Source organism: Triticum dicoccoides, chromosome 6B, assembly GCF_002162155.2.
Source record: "Triticum dicoccoides isolate Atlit2015 ecotype Zavitan chromosome 6B, WEW_v2.0, whole genome shotgun sequence".
In the NCBI taxonomy this organism is placed as follows: Eukaryota; Viridiplantae; Streptophyta; class Magnoliopsida; order Poales; family Poaceae; genus Triticum; species Triticum dicoccoides.
This window is the reverse complement of record NC_041391.1, coordinates 105320150-105322158: the sequence shown is the minus strand read 5'-3', so window position 1 is coordinate 105322158 and position 2009 is coordinate 105320150. Positions and strand designations below refer to the sequence as shown.

General features: G+C 43.9%; 1 protein-coding gene across 1 annotated transcript in view; it reads left to right on the top strand.

Annotated features, from left to right (window-relative positions):
* LOC119324901 (65-kDa microtubule-associated protein 3-like) overlaps nt 1–475 on the top strand; it is a 4445-nt gene extending 3970 nt beyond the window's left edge. Inside the window, exon 6 of the mRNA XM_037598664.1 lies at nt 77–475. Within this exon, the coding sequence (XP_037454561.1) occupies nt 77–316 (240 nt within the window). The 3' untranslated portion in view covers nt 317–475. The remainder of the gene's footprint in view (nt 1–76) is intronic.
* The last annotated feature ends 1534 nt before the right edge of the window (nt 476–2009 follow it).

Here is a 2009-nt window from a genome sequence, read left to right as displayed (position 1 = left end):
GCATTCGAAAACACATAGTAAAATTCATGCGTCCAAAAATGAGCCTTGGACATGACCATGTTCATGGTTTTCTCAGGACCAGAGGAGGTTGCAGGGGCAGAGCACAGTGGAGTCGCCGGTTGCCCGGGCACTCCAAAAGAACCTCAAGAACGTGACGAGGACATTGTCCATGGGAGGCAGCAAGAAGATGATCGTGTTGGCATCATCATCGTCATTGTCATCGCCGAGGCCAATCACACCGAGCTACCTCAAGTCTTCATTCCCGCCGCGAAGGAGCAATGATGGGCAGATGGTGTCGCAGGATTCTTTCGAGTGAGACCCGGTTCACGCAATGTCCTGTGTTTGGGGGTAGTTTGCTCAAAGTTGGAGGGAGAAAAGACACTAGTTGTCGCAGAACGGTGAATGGCAAACTTTTTGCGTGTCCTTGTAAAGAAAAGAGAGATGTTCAAGTGATGAGAGGATACGATGTTTTATATCTCTACTAGAAATATAGAAGGCATATATTAATTCCAAAAGGTACATGAGATCCATACGATCTAGAGACAGTTCACCTTATGTCAAACCTTAACAAAAACAGTACGCGTGCTAGAAATGGTAGCCAGCTTAAAAATCCTAGCTAGCTACTTTTGTAGCCTTAGTTAGTTTGGTTTCCTCTGCTTGCCCTCTGGTGCATTACGACAACATCCACCTGCTTGCTTCTTTCTGTTCGACGCGGAGCTCGCAAGATCCCAACCCTTTCTTAGCATTCCACTTGTGATCCTGGAGGATTTGGAGCAATGTGCCTGACCATGAAGAATGGATTTTATATTTTCTTTCATGTGCACGGCCCTATCTTATAAAGAATGTTTTGTCATGCTAGAAACCACGTTGAAAAAGACCAACCAACAACACAAATAAAGACCGTTCCATTTGGGTACCTCAAAAGGGAGGCTTTATGATGCTACAGACAGTTGTCTGAAGTGCATGCAATGACGGGCTCGGATAGGATTAAATTGTGCGTGTCAGGCCCTTCGGGTGTCCATATTTTGGCGAACCTTAGTGTATATACTATGCTATGCGACAGTAATATTTTGATACCATTCACCACCATTACGCCAGAAATCCAAGGTTCCATACGAGCTCATGTTCTGGGGCATGGTGGCAGGACCGTTAGGGGATTGACTCCAGGTGTAGGTAGGATCAAACCCGCAAGGGTCACGCAAATACATAGGCCCCTTCCCTTCTGCCAAGTTGTTTAGAAGGAACTTTCTGTTTTAAAATCCCGCGGATCGAAGGATTAGGCAGGTAGTACGAGCCCTCTGACTTGGAGCTATGTGTTGTGTGCGACTCCTGCGAAGAAAATGAAGGGAAGGTCTTTGAGCTTTCTCCAACTGATCCCCATTGGAGATTATATCGACTGTCGTGACGCTTCAGTGAAAAAGGTCACAGGGTCACCATTGAAGGATCCTGTGGTAGTCTTTGACTTCCTCCAACTCAATCAATATCAATAACATGTCATGACCATAAGGGTTTGTCCGACTACTAAACTAGACTATTGGCTAGGGCTTTTCTAGTTAAAGCTTCTATAGTGAGTGGCCCTTCCGCTTTGATCTAGTTGTAGTTTTTATTGTACTAAATTAAACACATATAAAAGAAAGGCGATCAATCAATAAGTAGTTGCCCTTCTACGACCTGGGCAAAGCAACAAACTCGTAGAACTAGGGGATTTTTTACCCATGGTCGCTACTATTTTATTGTATATTGTTGGGGAAGGTACTACTTCTATGACAACTCTGCTTCCTTGTCTTGCTTCTACTTTGCTTGTTTGCACGAAGGCTTATAGTCCTTTTCACTAGGTCCAAATTTCTTAGAGCGAAAGATCTAATCCAATGGAGGTCCCACATATTGAGCGCATCTGATATGTGCCATAAAAATACCTTTTTATGGCCGGTCATATAAAGATAGAATAGATATGGATAGAGGAATATTCTGTTAATTCTCGAAATGGATTGTCGATCCAAATGAATCAT